Below are 21,014 nucleotides of genomic sequence, written 5' to 3'. Positions count from 1 at the left end.
TTCTGGAAACGGTCTAATTTTCCATTAGACTTATTTCTCTCAGATTTGGCATTTGACTATTTGACTAAATTTGATTTCATCAACGTTACTTTGACTATTTGCTCTAATTCAATTGATAAGATATGATTTAACTTCAATTTTTGAGTCAGTAAATATTATTGCAACTGTTCTTGCAATTACTGCATTTGTGTACAGTACATTCTTAAAGAAATATATGAGTTTTGAATAAATTTAATTTGGCTTACTGATCAGGAAATTGGAATCAATATGTTCATTCCTTTTTAACGGACTTAAAGGAACACTCCACCCTTTTTGGAAAATAGGCTCATTCTCCAACTCCCCCCGAGTTACTAAGTTGAGTTTTACCGTTTTGAAATCCATTCAGCCGTTCTCCTGTTCTGGCGACAGGGGCGGACTGGCCATCGGGAGAACCGGGAGAATTCCCGGTGGCCTAGTAGCCAATTTGGCCCGCTTCCATTTTTTTATTTTATTTTTATATTGTTTTTATTGTTTCTGTTTCCCGTCGAATGCACTAAAGTGATTATTTCCGAATTCGCTATTCAATAATAAAACTAATAAATCGTAATCCGGTTAGTCTTGACTGACAACGCAATTTGCCTCGCTCAAGTTACGCGCATCCGCCAAATAAATACAAGACTCGAGAATGTGATATTACTGCTCCTGCTTCGGCCATATTACGACAGCAAACTTCCTTGACTATTATGCCGTAATGGGAGTGTAGTTCCTAATCTTATCAGCCTAGAAAATCACAGCTTTACATTTTCCGCCGGTATTAGTACATGATATAACTACAGAAGAGTCAAGTTTTAAATAGGACAAATATCAAAACTCGTTGGTCATTTTTGAACGTGATGCTATTAGTCTAATAGGATTCAATGATTTATGCTAAGCTATGCTAAAAGTGATATCGCCAGAACAGGAGAATGGCTGAAAGGATTTCAAAACGGTAAAACTCAACTTATTAACTCGGGGGGAGTTGGAGAATGAGCCTATTTCCCAAAAATAGTCCTTTAAAGACTATTAATAATGTGATTCTCTCATTGGCTTTTATTTCCACAATTGTGTCTTTCATTTTGGCTCTGAAAATTATAAGTGTATTTGAAAATCTTGAATAAAATTTGTAATCTTTTTTAACCACACCCATCTGATGTCGAATCAATCATTTTCCGCATTAGTAACTCAATATTGTAATGCATTACTTTTACACTGTAAAAAGTGAACAGTTGGATCAGCTTAAAAAAATTACTTCAATTGGTAACACCTAAACATTTTAAGTTCTTTCAGCTTAATTTATAATACATTTTTGTAATAAATTAAGTTGAAAGAACTTAAAATGTTTAGGTGTTACCAATTGAAGTAATTTTTACGGTTATGAAGCACTCATTGAACAGCTCTACAGAAGAAAACAGTGTTATTATTTGAAATACAGTGGAGACATCTGAAACCAGTAATATTGTGACCTTACTGTTTAAAGTCAGTTCTCGCTCCTTGAAGACCTCAGTGGCGTAATAAGAAGGAAAGATGCCGCGTGCTCCGGTTCTCATGTTGTAGCCCTCGTACCAGTAATCCTCATCCTGCAGCTCCACCAGAAGAGGATCATTGACCTCCAGCTCCAGCTCGTCATCATGACGAGGGACAAACCTGACAAAAACACATCCATCAGCTGAGGACATCTTTGGTTTTATGGTCTGGGTTGTTCTTAAATGGTGACATTTGTAGCTCATTGTCCCAGTGGTCCCTTACTATTTATATAATCAACAAGATGCTCAACTTGCATGCATTATTTAGCACTGCATGCTTAGAGTATAGTGTAAAAACAAAGCATTAAACATAATTATCTTTTCTTTGTTTTGCATTTTGACTAATCACTGATGCATTTGTGTCGTAAAGCAGCATTGCTGAGTAATTCCCCATTTCCAGATTTTAAAAATAGTGGTTTGATTTATCTGACATCGTATTTAAAAAAGTGACATCTTTTAAAAATAATAATAATATTTTGACTACAAACGGAGGTAACTTTCTTCTATGATCAGGTGTTCCTTAAATATATATAAAAATTTAAGTATGTGAATTTCTTATTCCTGGGAATGACACAGTATCCACTGGCTGTTTATTCATTCAGGACGTGGATGCAGGCGAGACACTGCGGGTGAATAGGGTAAAAAAGTTAACTAATAATTATCCCCTTTAATACTAATAATTGCAAACATTTTTGTATGACAAGTTTTCTAAAATGTTAGGTTTAAATATGCAAAGTAGGCATTATTTAATGAAATATGCGCTTATTTGCATACATTTCTAGTGCAAAAATCTAAACACTGGATGAAGTCAGTTTCATAATTATTTTTTTTTTTTTTTACATATTAGACTCAAATGTTTTTAAAGAGGGGATCTCATTTTGTCACTCCATAATTAGGAAAAACTTAGAACAGACAGGAAACACTATATTTTTTACAATTTTTTGGTAAATAAAATGTATAAAATCAAACAAATATGAACAAATCCCTCTATAAAAACCTTCAGGATATAGACAGGAATAAAAATGTAAAGTGGTTCTGAAGTGGAGATTTGTGGCTCAGTGTAGAAGAAAAAACTCATTTTGAGAAAATGGCCTTTAAAAATATGCATTGTAATCGAAATCTATTGAGACAAATAGATAAAGTGCTATAAAAGAAACACTTAACAGTGTTTTTTGGGTGTTTTCTTTCTACTAGCTTAAAAACAACACTTTATGAAACAGCAAAAATCCCCAAATCTAAAACTTGATTGTTGCATGAAAAAACTGCGTTTTTGCCTGCAGTGTCTCCCCTTAAAGCACGATCATTTAAATATGAATGCATTTAACAGTAACACATATGTTTAGTCTTTTTTACCTGTAGACGGCTTTGTGTGTCTGTTCTCTCTCTTCTCCATTAATTATGCAGGAAAACAAGCCAAACGATTCTGTACCTAAAAACCAAAGCAAATATATCATTCAAGCACATTCACCATATGCAATTATAGTCATATAGTGGTTTATTCTTACACACCAACTTCCCATCACTGTCAGTGCTTAATAATTAATATAACATTTTAAGATTTGATGCAATTGCAAATAATATAAAAATGAAGAGCTAAAAGCTCTAAAGGGTTATTAAGGGCCTTTGGGAGTAAAACAAAACAAACAGTTTCTAATTAATTATAAAAGCTGCACAAGGGTATGTGGCTGAATCCTCTGACAGTTTAGTTATACCAGGATATAATAAAAGCAAACAAAAACAATGTAAGATTTCTTTATTTACCAGCTTATAGCAAAACCCCTTTAGCAAATAAGTTAAGCTATGGGTTGAACGTCATGTAACTCACAACTTATTTATCAGCAAAGGCTTCATCTTAGTACTTTATAGCATAAATGCTTTTATATGCTCTTCATAGAAGTTATAGCCTTCTGTCTGTTAACGCTTTAGAATGCCAGTAATATGTATATATATATATATATATATATATATATATATATATATATATATATATATATATAGATTTTATATTTATTTTTTATTTAGATTTTAAAAGTAACGCAAAAGTAATGTAACGCATTACTTTCCATAAAATGTAACTAAGTAATGTAATTAGTTACTTTTTTAGGGAGTAACTCAATATTGTAACGCATTATTTTAAAAGTAACTTTCCGCAACACTGGTGATAATAATATAATTTTTATTTATTTATTAATTTTATAACATAACAAAATACGGTAATACTATTATGTTTTAAAATTAAAAGAAAGTATTAAATAAAAATACAATTATTTTATAGTGAACCTAAAAATAAAATGATAGTATTTAATTCAAATCTAAATTAGCAAGCTTTTATTTTGGCGGGTTGCTGGGTTTAGCGCTTCTGATTAAAGAGCGTTCAGTGAAGAGCATCCATAGTCACGATTCCATTACAGATTTGCCGAAAACTTTGGCGATATTTTATAAATGTCGATTAAAATGTATTGCAAATATGACGGCTTTTCCATTAACCGATGTTATGCGACTAAAAAATGTTTTTCCTCGCGCAATAAGTTTTTCCGATTTAAATTTAATCGAATGTGACCTGTACATGCAAAAACATTTCCATTGCTGTTTTGCGAAATATTCTTTTAGAAACGCATGAAAAACCACCTCATGCGAGTGTAACTTTTTAGCGATATATGGGAGTTTTTGTGCAATTGACACGTTTCCATTAGGCGTATTTTCAATTTGCAATTTCAGTTTGCGCAATTAAAAGGGTAACAGAAGCGCAGCTAGTTAGAATCGAAATCTTATTTATTGAATGTATTATTATTTATTAAATTGCAAATTCAAAATACACCAAATGGAAACAGGTCACTTGCGCAAAAACTGCCATATATTGCAAAAAAAAGTTATTACGCTCGCATGAGGTGGTTTTTCAGGCAATTCGAAAAAGGAATATCTCGCAAAACAGCAATGGAAATGTTTTTTTTTTTTGCATTTACAGATCACATTCAATTAAATCCTACAAAATAACAACGCAATGGCATAACATTGGTTAATCGAAACGCCATCATTTCACAATACTTTTTATTCAACGTTTCGTCACTTTAAAATTATAAGGTTCTATCTGCATTCTGAGCGCTTTTGAGATATTGAGCTTCAAAGTTTTTGCATTCCATTGACTTCCATTGACAACCATTTTTGTTTTCTAAAAAAAGAGGCACAAATAGTACACAGTTTATAAAAGAAACATCAAATAATGTAAATAATTTGTCACAGAATAATCATTAAATAACTCAATCTTGACAAAATGTCAGATAGAACCTTATAATTCTAAAGTGACGATTTATAAAATAGCGCCAAAGATTTCCGCACAAATCTGTATTGGAAACGCAACTACTTTTACAGTTTGTCGATCTAAAATTAACAGCTGCAACCATGCACGCTCTGAATTTATTTACACAGTGCATTTCCTTTTTTTGGTCATGCATGTGGACCTGCAGAGTCCGGACATCTCATGTGCACCGCTAGTTATCATCCTGGTTATGTCCTTCAACATTACATCAGGAGAATCAATATCTGGATGCTCTGAAGCCCGACACAGACTGACAAGGACAAAACACTTGTGAACATCGAAACGGTGAACAGAGGCGGAAAGATTTGATGACAGAAAATCCTGAGATGCCCAAGTAGCTTCTTTTTGTTGGACAGGTAAGTTGGCTCTCTAAAACCTATTAGTATCAGTGTCATTTACATCAGTGTCATTTATCAGTGTATTTAAACGATTAGGAAAATCTATGATTTTTTTTTTTTAATTATATAATTAACAAAAAATATATATTTTGCTCTTTTGTTGATTTTGATTGCCTCCTTTGATTGCCACGTTTTGATCAATTTAATGCATCCTTGCTGAATAAAAGTAATAATTTCAGCAATGTTTTCTTTCCCCCCAAAAATTTAATTAAATAGTAATAATAATTAGAAATACATAAATAAATAAATAAATAAATAAATATATGCACTGCATATAAAAATTGTCTTCAATTTTGATAATAATAATAATAATAATAATACATTTCTTGAGCAGCAAATAAGCACAGAATGATTTCTGAAGGATCATGTGACACTGAAGACTGGAGTAATGATGCTGAAAATGTTGCATTTCATCACAAAAAATAAATTACATTCTACAATATATTCACATCGAAAACTGTTAATATAAATTGTAATAATATTTCACAATTTTACAGTTTTTACTGTATTTTTGATCAAATAAATGCAGGCTTGGTGAGCAGAAGAGACTTTTTTTCTTTATATATTTTTTTTTTTTAAATCCAATTGATAAAGACTGGAAATAACTGGAAGTTTCAAGTGAAGGTGTATTGATGTCATTTGTCATTTATCAAGTACACATCTAATATTTCTGAATCTTTTACTAAAAAAACAAATGTGAACAATGTGATTTCCACTCCACTAGCTGTATTAAACAGTATTAAACTATTAATACTGTATTTATAGTTGTCTCTGCATACCATATGTGACCCTGGACCACAAAACCAGTCATAAGGTTAAATTTGACAAAACTGAGATTTATACATCATATGGAAGCTCAATAAATAAGCTTTCTATTGATGTATGGTTTGTTAGGATAGGACAATATTTGGCTGAGATACATCTATTTGAAATCAGAAATCTGAGGATGCAAAAAAATCTAAAAGACTGAGAAAATCACCTTTAAAGTTGTCCAAATTAGGTTCTTAACAATGCATATTACAAATCAAAAATTACATTTTGATATGTTTACAGTTGGAATTTTACAAAAAATCTTCATGGAACATGAACTTTACTTAATTTCTTAATGATTTTTGGCATAAAATAAAAATAAAAATTTTTGACCCATGCAATGTATTTTTGGCTATTGCTACAAATATACCCCAGCGACTTAAGACTGGTTTTGTGGTCCAGGGTCACATTATAATCAGCATAAATTCCAGAAACGCATTTACCTTACACTACCAACAAGCAACCAACACAATAATGTGTTATAATAATACCACAATTTATAAAAATAATTGTGCATGGATTTTCATGCATCAAAACAATAATACACTAGTCTCTTCATTTATTTTTAGTTTAGTTTAGTTTTCAGTTTTCTGCTTTCAGAAAAATGTAAGTCTACAAATCGCATTTTCCTTGATAAATTCTGCATGCAAATATCAAACGTCTGCACAGTAATGTAGTCTGATTCACACTGGTTTACAACAAATGAACGATACAAAAGAAAGCTTCAGAAGAAAACAATATAATAAATAAAACACCATTTTAGTGACTATTTAGAGTTGTTTCAGTGCATTGTTCCCATTTAAACATTCATAAAATACTTTTTTTGTTTATTGTGATCATGATGATAATGATGTTTCATCATGTACCCAATATTTGGAGCATTGTTTGTTTATAAACAGTATATTACCCACCCATTGTAATATTGCTTGTGCATTTAATGGTAATAATAATAATTTTAACTTGGTTAATATTTTAACTGAGCTTAGTGCTTCTTAAAACCAGCTCTCTAATCATTTAAACAAAGTTCACAGATTTGAACGTGACAAAAAGTCATAATATTTCTACCAGAAAGCATTGTTTCCCTCTTAAGTGACTGTATTTCCACTTATCTTTCTCACATTAATGCCACACTTGATCTCTGAAAGAAAACAACATTTGCGGATGTGGTTGTTAGACAGTGTGACTTGTGCGAAAAGAGTGATTTTTGAGAATTTTGAGCTTGTCCTGTATTATTTTCTCAGCCAAAGCTTTTCAGGAAGGCAGTGTCCCGCTTGATTCTAATGACAAAACGGCCCTGACTTCCAGTAATCCAAGGACTACATAAACAAACTGAACTGATGAACCCATGGGATGTCATGTCGCATCACGTCTGCCAAATACAACTGTAACCAGAGTACAAACATGCACACTCATCATCATCCAGTGTCAGCAAAACATGCAGAAAACCTTTTCAAGTGCAGAAAAATACTTGCTTGCTACAGGTCAAAACATTGGAATAATTGAGATTTTTTAAATGTTTTTTAAAGCCTTTTATGCTCACAAAGTCTACTAGTTTATTGGAAAAATACAGTAAAAACATAAAATATTATTCAAATGTAAAATATCTATTTTTATGTGAATATATTCTAAAATGTAATTTATTCCAGTGATGTAAAACTGCATTTTTAGCAACTTTACTCCAGCCGTCAGTGTCTCATGATCCTTCAGAAATTATTCTCATATGCTGATTTGCTGCTGAAGTATTATCAGTTATTATCGGCACTCATTTAGAAAAACAATTTTTGTAGGATTCTTTAATGAACATTTAATGAACGTTCAAAGGAACAACATTTATTTAATATACATCTTTTTTTAACAATATATTAAAAGAGTTAGACCCTTTAACTCTAGCATCCTCTATCTATAATTCTTTTTTTTTATTTGTTTTCTTTTTATTTATTATATAATTAACAAAAACGGTCTCTAACACTAGCTTGCTCTATTCTTGTTCTATTCCGTTTTCTTTGTATTTATTATATAGTTCGCAAAAAAATATTTAGCTCTTTTGTTGATTTTGATTACTTCCATTGTTGCTTTGGATAAAAGCATCTGCTAAATGACTAAATGTAAATAAATGACCATCACTGTTTGATCAATTTACTGCATCCTTGCTGAATAAAAGTAATCATTTCAGCAATGTGTCACAGTTAACTTTCCAAATAAATAAATCATAATAATTATAAATAAGTAAACAAATAAATAAATATAAGCAGTAGAAAACTGTTTTCATTTTTGATAATAATAATAATAATAATAATAATAAAGATTCTTGAGCAGCAAATCAGCACAGAATGATTTTTGAAGAACACTAAAGTGACACTGAAGAGTTGAGTATTGATGCTGAAAATTTAGCATTTCATCACAAAAATAAATTATATTTTACAATATATTCACATGGCAAACAGTTATTTTAAATTGTAATAATATTTCACAATTTTACAGCATTTGTCTATATTTTTAATCAAATAAATGCAGCCCTGCCAAATAAAAGTAATCATTTCTGTCCTTTGAATGGCAATGTATCAGTTTACTTTCTAAAAAATAAAAATGAAATAATTATCAGTAAGTAAAAAATTTAAATAAAATAAATAAATATAAGCAACAAAAAAACTATTTTCCACATTGATAATAATAATAATAATAATAAGTTTCTTGAGCAGCAAATCAGCATAGAATGATTTCTGAAGGATCATGTGACACTGAAGAGTGGAGTATTGATGCTGAAAATGTAGATTTTCATCACAAAAATAAATTATATTTTACAATATATTCACATGGCAAACAGTTATTTTAAATTGTAATAATATTTCACAATTTTACGGCATTTTCTATATTTTTGATCAAAAAAAGCAGCCTTGCTAAATAAAAGTAATAATTTCTGTCCTTCAAATGGCAATGTATCAGAATTTATTTAAAAAAAAAATGTAATAATTAAAAATTAATAATTAAATAAATAAAAGCAGCAAAAAACAGTTTTTAACATTGATAATAATAATATGTTTCTTGAGTAGCAAATCAGCATAGAATGATTTCTGAAGGATCATGTGACACTGAAGAGTGGAGTATTAATGCTGAAAATGTAGATTTTCATCACAAAAATAAATTATATTTTACAATATATTCACATGGCAAACAGTTATTTTAAATTGTAATAATATTTCACAATTTTACGGCATTTTCTATATTTTTGATCAAAAAAAGCGGCCTTGCTAAATAAAAGTAATAATTTCACAGTTTATTTTCCCCCAAAAAATTAATAATTAAAAATTAATAATTAAATAAATAAAAGCAGCAAAAAACTGTTTTTAACATTGATAATAATAATAAGTTTCTTGAGTAGCAAATCAGCATAGAATGATTTCTGAAGGATCATGTGACACTGAAGAGTGGAGTATTGATGCTGAAAATGTAGATTTTCATCACAAAAATAAATTATATTTTACAATATATTCACATGGCAAACAGTTATTTTAAATTGTAATAATATTTCACAATTTTACGGCATTTTCTATATTTTTGATCAAAAAAAGCAGCCTTGCTAAATAAAAGTAATAATTTCTGTCCTTCAAATGGCAATGTATCAGAATTTATTTAAAAAAAAAATGTAATAATTAAAAATTAATAATTAAATAAATAAAAGCAGCAAAAAACAGTTTTTAACATTGATAATAATAATATGTTTCTTGAGTAGCAAATCAGCATAGAATGATTTCTGAAGGATCATGTGACACTGAAGAGTGGAGTATTAATGCTGAAAATGTAGATTTTCATCACAAAAATAAATTATATTTTACAATATATTCACATGGCAAACAGTTATTTTAAATTGTAATAATATTTCACAATTTTACGGCATTTTCTATATTTTTGATCAAAAAAAGCGGCCTTGCTAAATAAAAGTAATAATTTCACAGTTTATTTTCCCCCAAAAAATTAATAATTAAAAATTAATAATTAAATAAATAAAAGCAGCAAAAAACTGTTTTTAACATTGATAATAATAATAAGTTTCTTGAGTAGCAAATCAGCATAGAATGATTTCTGAAGGATCATGTGACACTGAAGAGTGGAGTATTGATGCTGAAAATGTAGATTTTCATCGCAAAAATAAATTATATTTTACAATATATTCACATCACAAACAGTTATTTTAAATTGTAATAATATTTCACAATTTTACAGCATTTTACTACATTTTTGATCAAATAAATGCAGCCTTGGTGAGCAGCACAGACCTTTTTTCTTTATAAAAACTACTTTTTTAAATCCGATTCATAAAAGAGTATAAAATCATAACACTTACTGGAGGAGCGTGAGCAGCCACTCATGAAAACATTAACGAATTTCCGAGAGAACTGCATGTCGGCCTCAGGAGTCGAGTCCTCCGAAAGACATGTCGAAGCCTCCTTTTTGATCCCGCTTTGTTTTCTTGCCCCGTCTTCATTCTCGTTCTCATCCTCATCCTCCTCATACTCTTTCTCGAGAGCCGACTCGTATGGAGAGGCGGCACAGTTATCGTAGATGGTGGGTGAATCGCTTTCATCGCTGAAGCCGCGATAACACTCTTTCAAGCTGACGAGTTCCAGCTGATCGTGTTCGTCCACGACCAGCGTGTATTTGACCGAATCGTACGAAAGTCCGCTCGCGTCCGAGTTGCTCATGGAAGTCTGCAGCATTCCCGACAAACTTTGGTGGTGAGCGTGAGCCTCGCCAGCGCCGCAGTCTCTGTAACACAGATCTTCCCCTCCAGTCACTTCTTCACCGCTGCTCTCAGGGTCCGCAGTGGCCAAAGCTTCCACGCAGGAGAAATAGGAAGGTGGTTGCAGATCCTGTTCACTGTATGGAGGGGGTGCTTCGTTGTCAGAGCTGTTTAGGATTACTTGGGAAAGCGCTGGCGTTCTCTCGTGCTCCAGAGCCTCGGTGCAACGCTGTATCGGTGTCAGAAAGATCTCCTCTGTAGGCTCCAGCCGGACGTCCGTGTGATAACGGATCCGCTCGCAGTGGCCCGGCTCTCGGGGTACGTCTCTGGCTTTGTATGGTGGGGCAGGAGCTTGGGTGTGTTTGGAGAGGCAACTGTTGGGCTTGTCAGTAGACGTGCCGCAGTCTTTCATTTGAGTCCGACTCTGTCCCGGCTGGTGCTTCTCCTCATCGCTCAGACAAGTGTGTTCACGAGACGGTGTCCGTTCACCTGGTTGCAGGAGGATTGTGCACGAAAAAGTGAATTGACAGACACAGACAAATATAGCAGTGCATTTTCAGTTAAAATTCAGGTTTGAGATCAGTGGTAATAGAAAACTAATATGCTGGGTAATACAACTAAAATGGTTTGTTTTGTTTTTCAAACAGACAGACCGGCAAGTTAGGTATGTCTGTGCGACCCATTGTTAGACTAGATTGCTCATGCAAACATGTTTTTGTAGATGACTCGACAAAAACTAATTCGCATGACCACAGTTGGCGGCGAAACATGACTGGCCTTTTGTCATTTATACAACAGAGCAAGCGAAGTTTGACATACAATGAGCTAGCTAATAAACTGTCAGATTACCTGCTAATTTGACTAAAAAGTGCAACAAAAATAAAAATTAAACAAATTAACTTTTAAAGGTACACTCTTGTGAAAAATAAGTGTGCTTAAACGCATTAAATGTGTATGTTTATAGTATGTTTTTTGTACTTGTACTTGCATATAATTTGATATTATAGAACTAAAAGGCCACTAAAATGACTTAAAGAGATACATTTTAATGACTGTTTCAACACTTAAGTACACTTTTAAAAATTGCATTATTGTATGTTTTTTTAACTGTATGTTCATTTAATTTGATATTAGAGAACTAAAAGGCCACTGAAATGACTTAAAGAGATACATTTTAATGACTGTTTCAACACTTAAGTACACTTTTAAAAATTGCATTATTGTATGTTTTTTAAAAAAACTATGTGCATATAATTTGATATTAGAGAACTAAAAGGCCACTAAAATGACTTAAAGAGATACATTTTAATGACTGTTTCAACACTTAAGTACACTTTTAAAAATTGCATTATTGTATGTTTTAAAAAAACTGTATGTGCATATAATTTGATATAAGAGAACTAAAAGGCCACTAAAATGACTTAAAGAGATACATTTTAATGACTGTTTCAACACTTAAGTACACTTTTAAAAATTGCATTATTGTATGTTTTTAAAAAAAACTGTATGTGCATATAATTTGATATTAGAGAACTAAACGGCCCCTAAAGTGACTTAAAGAGAGACATTTTAATGACTGTTTTAACACTTAAATACACTTTTAAAAATTCCATTAAATGTGTACTGTATTTATAGTGTTTAAAAAAACTGTACTTGCATATAATTTGATATTACAAATCTAAAATGCCCCTAAAGTCACTAAAAGAGAGACATTTTAATGACAGTTTCAACACACTTAAGTACACTTTTAAAAATTGCATTAAATGTGTACTATATTTATAGTATTTTTTTAACTGTACTTGCATACAATTTGATGTTAGAGAACTAAAAGGCCACTAAAGTGACTTAAAGAGAGACATTTTAATGACTGTTTCAACACACTTAAGTACACTTAAAAAATTGCAGTAAATGTGTACTATATTTATGGTATGTTTTTAAAAACTGTACCTGCATATAATTTGATATTAGAGAACCTAAAGGCCAATAAAGTAACTTAAAGAGACATTTTAATGACTCTTTCAACACATTTAAGTACACTTTTAAAAAAAGCATTAAATGTGTACTATATTTATAGTATGTTTTTAAAAACTATACTTGCATATAATTTGATATTAGAGAACCTAAAGGCCAAAAAAGTAACTTAGACATTTTAATGACTGTTTCAACACACTTAAGTACACTTAAAAATTGCAGTAAATGTGTACTATATTTATGGTATGTTTTTAAAAACTGTACTTGCATATAATTTGATATTAGAGAACCTAAAGGCCAATAAAGTAACTTAAAGAGACACATTTAATGACTGTTTCAACACATTTAAGTACACTTTTAAAAATAGCATTAAATGTGTACTATATTTATAGTATGTTTTTAAAAACTGTTCTTGCATATAATTTGATATTAGAGAACCTAAAGGCCAATAAAGTAACTTAAAGAGACATTTTAATGACCGTTTCAACACACTTAAGCACACTTAAAAAATTGCAGTAAATGTGTACTATATTTATGGTATGTTTTTAAAAAACTGTACTTGCATACAATTTGATATTACAAATCTAAAATGCCTATAAAGTGACTTAAAGAGAGACATTTTAATGACTGTTTCAAGACACTTAAGTACACTTTTAAAAATAGCATTAAATGTGTACTATATTTATAGTAGGTTTTTTAAAAACTGTACTTGCATATAATTTGATATTAGAGAACCTAAAGGCCAAAAAAGTAACTTAAAGAGACATTTTAATGTCTCTTTAAAACACAATTAAGCACACTTAAAAAATTGCAGTAAATGTGTCCTATATTTATGGTATGTTTTTAAAAAACTGTACTTGCATACAATTTGATATTACAAATCTAAAATGCCCCTAAAGTGACTTAAAGAGAGACATTTTAATGACTGTTTCAAGACACTTAAGTACACTTTTAAAAATAGCATTAAATGTGTACTATATTTATAGTAGGTTTTGAAAAAAACTGTACTTGCTTATAATTTGATATTAGAGAACCAAAAGGCCAAAAAAGTAACTAAAAGAGAGACATTTTAATGACCGTTTCAACACACTTAACTACACTTTTAAAAATTTCATTAAATGTGTACTATATTTATAGTATGCTTTTTAAAAAACTGTACTTCTATATAATTTGATATTAACAAACAAAAATTTCATAAGACTTCATTATCACATACACATGAACAAAGATCTCCACACTCACCTGTTTTAAGGGGCGGCAAAGTCTGAGAGATTTTCTGCTGCCAGCTGTACTTCTTCGCAAATGAGTTGTTGTTTAAAGTGTCCTGTTGATGAGATGCAACAGACACGCTTTAGCATACTAATGTAGAGCTCCTGGAGTATACAGTATGCAGACTGTGCATAGCATATTTTTTTTTATATACATGGGATAGCAAGATGCTTATTTAATCAAACTCAGGGGTTAGGTTTTTACAGAATGGCCAGTTTTCATACTATAAACAGACAAATGTGACCCTGGACTGCAAAACCAGTCTTAAGTAGCACAGCCTGGGTATATTTGTAGCAATAGCCAACAATGCATTGTATGGGTCAAAATGATAGATTTTTTGAAAATGAAGATATTTTGTAAATTTTCAATCATAAATATATCAAAATGTAATATTCATTGCGATTTTCTCAATATTTAGTTTTTTTTTTTGCACCCTCAGTTTCTAGATTTTCAAATAGTTCTATCTCAGCCCTATCCTAAAAACCATGCATTAATGGAAAGCTTATTTATTCAGCTTTCAGATGATGCATTAATCTCAATAAAAAAAAAAAAAAAAAAAAAAAAAAAAAATGGACCCATATGACTGGTTTTTGAGGTCCAGGGTCACAAATAATCCAAATTTGACCTGCTGGTGGCGCTAGAAAATTTCAGTCAGAGAACTTACATTTGCCAGCAGGGATTTTCAGACTCTTACCTCTCAATGTATCCAAATAGTAAGACATATACACATCAGACCATTGAACTTCACTGCACAATTTTTTCAAGGTTGAATTTATGGGCACTAAACGAAACACTTTAATGAATTTAAAAAAACAACAACAACTTTCTGGCACACAATATCAAGCAGCCATTGAAAAATATGTGTTCAGTAAGTGAGGTGTATTTAAAAGTCCAAAAGACTTTCCTCTCTTCCTCATTCTCTTTCCCTCTCAGTACCTCTTACAATAGTTACAATACATCCACTCTTTTAGTTCATGCTGACCCATATTAACATTCCCCACACATACCATCAGCTTTCAATCATTCCTCCGACAATAATAAAAGTAAAGGTGTAAAGTAACTACTCATTTTTTCCTCCAACTCCACTTGCTTATCGTCCTAAGTTATATAACTGACTGGTTCTGACAAAACAAAATAAGCAACTGTATTCATTGTTGCGTGGAATAGGCACTATTTCTGCGTAGAATGAATGCTGGGAGCGGCGTGTGAGATGCGAACGCTGCATGTTCAGCTGAGAGCGCTCGCCTCGATTCCTCGCTCACAGTGTTTATTCAAACAGATAATGACAAGCAAATATCAACCCACTGCATAACAATGAAGAGCTCATACTTTATTGTGCACTGGGGGCCAAACCACAAACAAGCTCAGATGTGGGACTGTGTTCTAGAAATAAGACCTTTGTGGAAAAACAAGTGACCCTGGAGCACAAGGGTAAATTTTTTGAAATTGGGATTTATACATGAATAAATAAGCTTTCCATTGATGTATGGTTTGTTAGGATAGGACAATATTTGGCCTGAGATACAACTATTTGAATATCAGGAATCTCCGAGTGCAAAAAAAATCAAAAAATCAAAATCAAAATAGAAAAATAGAAATCACATATTACTAATCAAAAATTCACTTTTGATATATTTATGGTAGAAAATGTACAAAATATCTTTATGGAACATAATCTTTGCTTTTTCTTTAAGAAAAATCAATCATTTTGACCCATACAATGTGTTTTTGACTATTGCTACAAATATACATTTGTGGTCCAGGGTCACATATGTTTCCTATATTTAGATTTTTAAGGCCATTAAAGGCAACATTAAATTATGCAAGCTACATTTTAATTTGTCATTAAGGTGAGACACTGGAGGTGAATAGGGTAAAAAATGAACTAATAGTTATCACCTTACTTAGTTGGTTGATTGCATAATTTTTTGTATTACAAGTTGTCTAAAATGTTAGGTTTTAATATGCAAATGAGGCATTGTTTAATGAAATGTGCTCTAATTTGCATACATTTCTAGTACAAAAATCTTTTCTTTCCACTAGTCTGAAAAACACTTCTCCAAATCTCAGACTTGACAGGTGCATGAAAAAAACATGAAAAAAGTTTGATAGACAAGCATTATTTGCATTTACAGGATATTAAACCAAACATTGCGCGATGGAGACATCGCCTTCTCTCATGTGACTTTTCGGACATATTATCACGTGGTGCTCTATTTGCAAAAGTAAAAGACACTTTATCGCCTGGTGTCGCTGTTGGGCGATGCTTTAAAAAAAAGAACATTTTTAAATTAAGTTTTACTTCCATACTACTTAATTTTGCACTGTTCATTATTTTCTTTTCTAAAATGTTTTAGAATGCACTGCAGTGAAAATGCACCTGCTGTATTTCATATCTCATCTTTATCTTATTACCTGAGTCCGTGGCACCTGTGGGAATAAGTTGAGAGTGGTGGGTCTTTTCGGACGGTAGGCACCCATGCTGACAGAAACGGCAGAATCCATTGATGCTTTGCCGTCGTGTCGACAAGCCGCTCTTTGGCTCCTGTCGGCAGCATCAGTAAGATGTAAAGGATGTGTCTCTGCCTGGATCTGACCCGCTGCGCCTGCCTCCACCTTGTCCAGGCCGCTATTGGGTGCCTGGATCACATGATCCTGCAGGGATTGGAAAGATTGTCTGTCAGTCGGAGAGCAGAGTGAATAAAAAAGCAAAAGAGGGAAGATGAGGGCCACTGACCGGACCATTAGAGCAGGCAATGACATCAGACTTTGGCATTTTCTATGCCGGCTAAGCCAAGAGGACAAGAGACGGGGAGGGGTTTGGTACAAAGACTATTCATATCGGTGTTTACTCACTGCATTACAATGAGACTCATTAACACGTACAGCTCGGCCTGCTCTCAACTGCAGCTCTGTGCAAAAGTTTGCCAGATTTTGATTTCGGTTCAGATGAAATAAGAAGTTTACCAATTATTTGCATCAGTTCAATGGCCTGCGACTTAGTTTAAGCCCATAGCTGCTGAAAATTCAGCTTTGCATCACTGGAATAAATTACATTTTAAAACATATTCACATAGAAAACAGCTATAGGCTATTGCATTGTAATAATATTTCACAATTTTACTGTTTTTACTATATTTTTAGTCAAAAAAATAAAAAAATGCAGGCTTGGGTAAACAGAAGAGACCTATTTTAATATATTACAATTTTACTGAAACCAAACTTCGTAACAGTAGTCTGTTTATTTTAGTAGTAATGCAGTGTGTTACTTTCAGTGTTGGGGTAACACTAGGGATGCACCGAAATGAAATTCTTGGCCGAAGCCGAAGCCGAATAATAATGAAATGCTTGGCCGAAGGCCGAATACCGAACGCGGTGTTTCGCAATTTTTTCCATTTATTTTGCCAATTTTTTCATCTTTACAATAATTAAATAGTAAAAATTTGCTTTTTACTATTTTGCATAGCTTTTCAGAGAAATAAGATAACAAAAATATAATTTCAAAATATTTATTTAACACTGAACTAGTTTTTAATATTAATATTTTTACTAAAAATTAATATTAAAGTTTCAAAGAATAAATAAATTATATTAATTTAACCAATTGTTATCAATCAAATATTATATTAATTAAATGACATATATATATATATATATATTTTTAAATTGTTTACATTTTTATACCACATTATCTTGTGGATCCATCAGTTCACATTTACAACTCTACGCGTTTCTCTTCCAGCAGGAGGCGCTGTCAGAATAATATTACACAAAGCAGCCCAGCAAATGACTTTGAAACGTGCAGCGCTCATATTTATTCAATGGATAGCCTTTTGAAGTTTCATCGCAATTTCAGTCTTTCAGTTCCCACATTTAAGACCACCTGAAATCATAATTAAGACTTTCTTAGCCCCTAAATAAAACTGCAGTCATCAATGAAAATTAAGAGCTTTATTTAAGTCTTTCAAAAAACAAACCTAAACAAAATACGTTTCTTTTTATTTATTTTTTCCCACCATGTTCAGGGCACAAGAAAAATATTAAGGGGACTAAATTAATATCAGCATATAATCGCCTCTTATTGTCTCTGAGAGAATGCAGGTCAGATGCTGAAAGCACTGTCAGTTTTCACTTTCACTTTCACATTTAGCGCAGTTTTCACGTTGCTTGTGTGATATCCATTGGCTCACCTCCATGGTTTAAAACATAAATATTTATAAAAATACAGTATATAGAAAGGACAAATCTTTAAAATATTGTGACGTAACACCAATGTAAAGCCATCGTTTTTCCCTCATTGAAAGCTACTACATCTGTCTCTTTCTCTGCTCTCATTACTGGCTGCGCGCACGACTGCAGACACACCCCCTCTTGAAATTTCGGCATTACATGTTTTGCAAATCGCTATCCCTGGGTCTTTCTCAGATATACTGATATACGTCCACACCGCAGACGTGTTGATTCAGACAAGCACGTGCAGGCTGCGGTTTCTGTTTGCGTCAACATACTGTTTCGGCCGTGTTGTTCGGTGATAAAAGTCTTTCGGCCGAACACCGAATATGTCGTTTTGGGCCATTTTCGGCCGAACATTTTCGGTGGCCGAATATTCGGTGCATCCCTAGGTAACACATTACAAGTAACGCAAGTTACGTAATAATATTACTTTTTTCAAGTAACTTGTAAAGTATCGCATTACTTTTTATTGACAAAAAATGTCTGAGTTACTTTTTCCCCCCATTTATTGATTAAAAGCTCTCCTGTCCCCATGTTGAGAAAAACTGTGAGTAAGATGTTACTTTAGTTCTAGAATAAATGTGAACATGCATTAATTCATCTCACTTACTAAACAAACAGATACAGTGTTCTTCAAAATGAATAAAAACCTGCAAAAATTAAATATGTTAAATAATACAAATATCCTTTATGTATTTAATCCCATTTTATTAACCGATGTCTTTGCTGCTGACCTTCAATGATCCAATTCATCCATACTAATAAGCAAAAATTACTACAGTTTTTCTTCTGCGGTCTACTGTACAGACGTTAATTTACTTTTCTCTAAGCCTGAGGCTTTTGGAGTAAAAAGGCTTTTCCATTTACCAAAAATATAACTTTTTATATTAAAAACAAACAAGCAAGCCCTGCCCAGATTTACTCAAAAGTAACGTAAGGCATTACTTTCCATAAAAAGTAATGCAATTGGTTACTTTTTTAGCGAGTAACTCAATATTGTAATGCATGACTTTTAAAAGTAACTTTCCCCAACATTGGTTACTTTAGTATTTGCAACCGCTATTGATAAGGATAAATCAGCAAATTTGTTTTGCATGCCAGTGTGCTATAAGTGATATAATAACCACCCATTAATGCCATTTTTAATTGTTCTGTAATGCACCACTTTGTGGACTTTGCTATTTTATATATTCATTATTTGCTTCCGGACCATAATCGTTTCTACTTGAAATGCTTTGTTTACTGTCTGACTAGACCATTTCAACTAGATGCCATTTATAAATGTGACTCATAGTCACTCAATAGGCGCCACCTAGAGGTTTAATACACAGGAAGGTCACTTTCTGAACAAAGAATTGGTAATACATAAATATCTATAATATTTAATAACAGAAAAAAAGAAGAAACAAGTAATATTTCGAGCAAAAGTGCAGTATTTTACAAATATTTTACACATTTTACAAGATTTTTTCTCACCTTGATGTCAGAGTCGTCGCGTCTGGACCTCAGTACGAATTCATCGGTGATTTCTGTGATTTCAGACAGATCCTCATCTTCAAATTCTTCCAAGCCTATGTCATGGGTCAACCTATAGACGGAACCACAGCCGTTATTGATCAAGGGAGAGCTAGTGAGCTGTTTGTTTCATTGAATTTATATAAACTATTGTAAAAGGAAACCGTGCTTATTTGTATTGAGTGTGCACTTGAAGTGTACTTCAAATCGTCAAAGTATATTTGAAAAAAAAAAAAAACTGTAAATGCAGATAAAAAAATATTATTAACAATTTTATAACTGTTTCTTAACACACTTAAGTACACTTCTAGAAAAGCGCTTTGTAGAAATGTCAAATCAAAAGTTTTATTTTAGACCACAATTTAATTAATGTCTTAACCTTTTTACATGCATTAAAAAGTACACTTATTGTGAAGCACATTTACTTGATTATAATTTTAAATGTAGTTATTTAGTATTACGTCTAAAATCATGATTAATAACATCTGAAAAAAAGTTTGATTGATTCATTCATCTGACAGAAATAATTAAAAATTATTATTTTTTAAATCTATTGAATTGCAACTTCTTTATTAAAAAATTCTGTAAAATTTATTTAAATACTTGACATACAAGTTTCAATAGAAATTACATTAAAGTATATTTTAGTTGATCATAAATGCTTGTCAGTGCATTCAGCTGTATTTTAACCATATTTCAAAAACAACAGAAGTAATTGAGAAATTACATATAAAGATGTACTTAAGTCCTACTTAAGTAGGTTACGTTACTTGCATGCAATTTAAATCTAAACTATAACACATCTTGATTTAATTGAAATTAACATGCAATTGAATATTCGTAAACAAAAAGCATATTATTTTAAAGTATATTACTTCCTTAAGTTTTATTTATAAATGTATGCTAAAGTGTATTTCTGTTTCACAAGGGTTTTAATAGAATAGTCTTGTGTTAAATATTAATCTTGTACATATCGGCTCTGTATTAAGCAGTACATAAAAGAAAAATGTTTCTGTTGCTACATTTAAAATATCTGTTAATTTGACAAATGGAAAGCAAAAAGTTATTACAAATCTTTAGTTATCTACAAATCATTATAGGGTTTAGATTGTAGATTGAAATGCAAAAAATATTTAAAGCATTTTAGCATAAAGATACAGGATAAAAAAATATATTGCATGTATTTTGTGAGCATTTTCTGAATGAATACAAGAGTGGAAGCA

General features: G+C 31.7%; 1 protein-coding gene across 1 annotated transcript in view; it reads right to left on the bottom strand.

The window, feature by feature from the left end:
• The window catches only part of mapk8ip1b (mitogen-activated protein kinase 8 interacting protein 1b), a 30,430-nt gene that overhangs the window by 8,467 nt on the left and 949 nt on the right, over positions 1-21,014 (bottom strand). Inside the window, exons 2-7 of the mRNA XM_073836808.1 lie at positions 19,753-19,864; positions 16,459-16,698; positions 14,017-14,098; positions 10,408-11,292; positions 2,895-2,970; positions 1,487-1,662 (exon numbers count right to left, since the gene is read on the bottom strand). Coding sequence (XP_073692909.1) covers positions 1,487-1,662; positions 2,895-2,970; positions 10,408-11,292; positions 14,017-14,098; positions 16,459-16,698; positions 19,753-19,864 — 1,571 coding nt within the window. The remainder of the gene's footprint in view (positions 1-1,486; positions 1,663-2,894; positions 2,971-10,407; positions 11,293-14,016; positions 14,099-16,458; positions 16,699-19,752; positions 19,865-21,014) is intronic.

Source organism: Garra rufa, chromosome 3 (assembly GCF_049309525.1).
Source record: "Garra rufa chromosome 3, GarRuf1.0, whole genome shotgun sequence".
Taxonomy (NCBI): Eukaryota; Metazoa; Chordata; class Actinopteri; order Cypriniformes; family Cyprinidae; genus Garra; species Garra rufa.
The sequence above is the reverse complement of the archived record's forward strand: the minus strand, read 5'-3'. Positions and strand labels throughout refer to the sequence as shown.